The sequence below is a fragment of the Aphanomyces invadans genome (genome assembly GCF_000520115.1).
Source record: "Aphanomyces invadans strain NJM9701 unplaced genomic scaffold supercont1.24, whole genome shotgun sequence".
NCBI classification, from domain to species: domain Eukaryota; phylum Oomycota; class Saprolegniomycetes; order Saprolegniales; family Verrucalvaceae; genus Aphanomyces; species Aphanomyces invadans.
The window spans coordinates 145,809-147,850 of record NW_008580169.1 but is presented as its reverse complement, the minus strand read 5'-3'; the positions used below and the strand labels follow the sequence as shown (position 1 = coordinate 147,850).

The 2,042-nt window shown below is 53.8% G+C and overlaps 1 protein-coding gene across 1 annotated transcript; it reads right to left on the bottom strand.

The window, feature by feature from the left end:
• Nucleotides 1–336: 336 nt before the first annotated feature.
• H310_10038 (hypothetical protein) lies at nt 337–1,803 on the bottom strand. The gene is made up of 4 exons (XM_008876276.1): nt 1,390–1,803; nt 1,048–1,341; nt 808–992; nt 337–765 (listed from the first exon to the last, which is right to left on the bottom strand). The coding sequence occupies exons 1-4, from the start codon at nt 1,759–1,761 to the stop codon at nt 525–527; spliced, it is 1,092 nt and encodes a 363-aa protein (XP_008874498.1). The 5' UTR covers nt 1,762–1,803; the 3' UTR covers nt 337–524.
• Nucleotides 1,804–2,042: the final 239 nt, after the last annotated feature.

Genomic DNA, 2,042 nt, shown 5'->3' with positions numbered 1-2,042 from the left:
GGTTCTCGAGGTTGACCAAATTCAAGTGGAATGCCGTGGTGGTGACTCCAGGAAGCGCCCGCCTATGGCTGCCATCGTGAGCGTGAGTCTTAGCCCCGTCAAGCGCGTCGTCAAGTGTGCATCTTGACCGTCGGCTTATACGCATCGTTGCCCATGCGTTTTGCAATGACAGTTGGCCAGGAATCCAACCATCCGCCACCAGAACACTATGTGGCCAACCCTTGCCAAAGAGAACAGATGCTTCTCGGGGGGGCTGTCATCCCCGAGCAGCTTTCGTCCACAGGCCCTGTCAACGATTGCCCCATCGTGGATCGTGCGCTCAGGTAAGAGATAAGGTTCTATGGGCGAAATCAACGCTATTCCTTCAGTTATATCGAGTAGGCTTTCGCTGCAAATAACTCTAGTGCTAAATACAATATCGCAATAGACAAAACGAAATCCCCTGTGTGGAGGAGGGACGACGTTCCATAGCGCGTGGAAGCACTTGATGGAGATTTCGGACCCATCGCATGGTTTAGTATGAACTACGTGGGGGGCGGCTTCTTGATGAGCTGGCGTCGGGCAATGGCGTCCGCTATTTGCTTCTTTGTACACTGGAGGAATCGGTCAGGTTTGGTGTAGTCGGGTCCGTCGCCCAGGTCGAAACCCCAAATCTTGGCCTCCGCTTCTGGAGGCAAGTACACTCCGTGCTTGTCAAACAGAGCAGACATGAGCTGCAGCGACCGGATCTTGGTTTTGCTCGGTCCGACCCGCTCGTAGTCGCACCTGCAGTTTCCCGTCAGTGTTTGTTGGTCAGCAACGCCTTACATCATGACGCGATGGCGCTGCAAGTGGTCCGTCGGGAAGAGCTCATCGTTGTTTACGTGCTGTCCGACGTACGACATGTGGCTGTCGTCGACTTGGGTCGCTCGGCCGACAAAGTTGAGCCGGATGCCTTGCCTGCTGTCGTGGATGTGGTGATGAATGTCAGGGTTCAGTGGCTTGTCGCCGGTCTAGCTCACGTTGCTCACATCTCGAAATGAATCACCAAGAACAGCATGCACGTACATTTAGATTCACGTCGCCCATGAATGTATCGCTTGTGACAAGCTTGCAAAAGGCTTCGAATGGCTGGTTGACCACGTACTGAATGCGCTGGACGGCGACCAGTCCGTCGCCGTCGTAAAAGTACACGTAGTCGTCAACCGTCTCGGATGAGTCGGGTGGGGGAAACCCGTATTGTTGAAATGCCCGCGTCGAGTTGTATGCGAGCTGCTTTGTGATCCAGTCAACTCCAATTTGCCGTGTGTCGGGCCGTTTGACAAGTCCGACGTTCCGCCACGTCGACGAGATCGGATATGTCTAACGAGAAGATGAAGAGAAGAACTCGAAGGAGACAACAAGACACACCGGAATGCGAGTAAACACCCACGCTTTGAGGTCTTCCAGCACGACGTGCGCGCGTTGCACATGATGTCGGAGCTGTCCGTTCCGTTCTACCGCCGCGGTTTCTCCTTCATGCAGCGCCAATGCAATGTCTTCCCAAGACAGGATCGATGTCGACTGCGCTGTCGTGGCCATCGTCCCGCGCATCCTTTTACGTGCTTGCGCGAGCAACTCCTCTAGGACGACGACGCGTTCTCGCTGGAACGCTATCTCCATCTTGTCCTGTCGTCGATACATTGCCTGTTTCTGTCTCTGGTACATATTCTTCTTGAGCCGACGGTTCATGGCCTTGATATACGCGGCGGTGGTCTCGTCCGCCGACATGGGTGCGTCCATCGGCGTCGCGGTCGTTCTCTCCAATCTTAAAGTTGTCGTTCTTGATTCGGATTGGCAGATCCATTGCAATCCAAGTCCCAATGTTGAACTTGTACTGATACTCACACTAATTTCAACTTGAACGAATCAGGCCGTCAGTCAAAGCCAGTTTCGATCGGCGGCATCAGCCGCACGGAATGAGCTCAAGGCAGGAACAAGTAGAGACTCCAAAATCTATCGTTCATGGCGCTGTTGAACCCGTAAATTTATCATCCACCCACTGCGCCAACAGAAACGCAGCA

What these genes read in the sequence shown, in the direction of transcription:
- H310_10038 (XM_008876276.1), bottom strand. Translation starts at nt 1,761, where the DNA reads ATGGACGCACCCATGTCGGCGGACGAGACCACCGCCGCGTATATCAAG. An exon ending in GGGTGTTTACTCGCATTCCG is followed by an intron (nt 1,342 to 1,389) that starts GTGTGTCTTGTT and finishes TCTTCTCGTTAG; the next exon opens with ACATATCCGATCTCGTCGAC. An exon ending in CAGCGCCATCGCGTCATGAT is followed by an intron (nt 766 to 807) that starts GTAAGGCGTTGC and finishes GGGAAACTGCAG; the next exon opens with GTGCGACTACGAGCGGGTCG.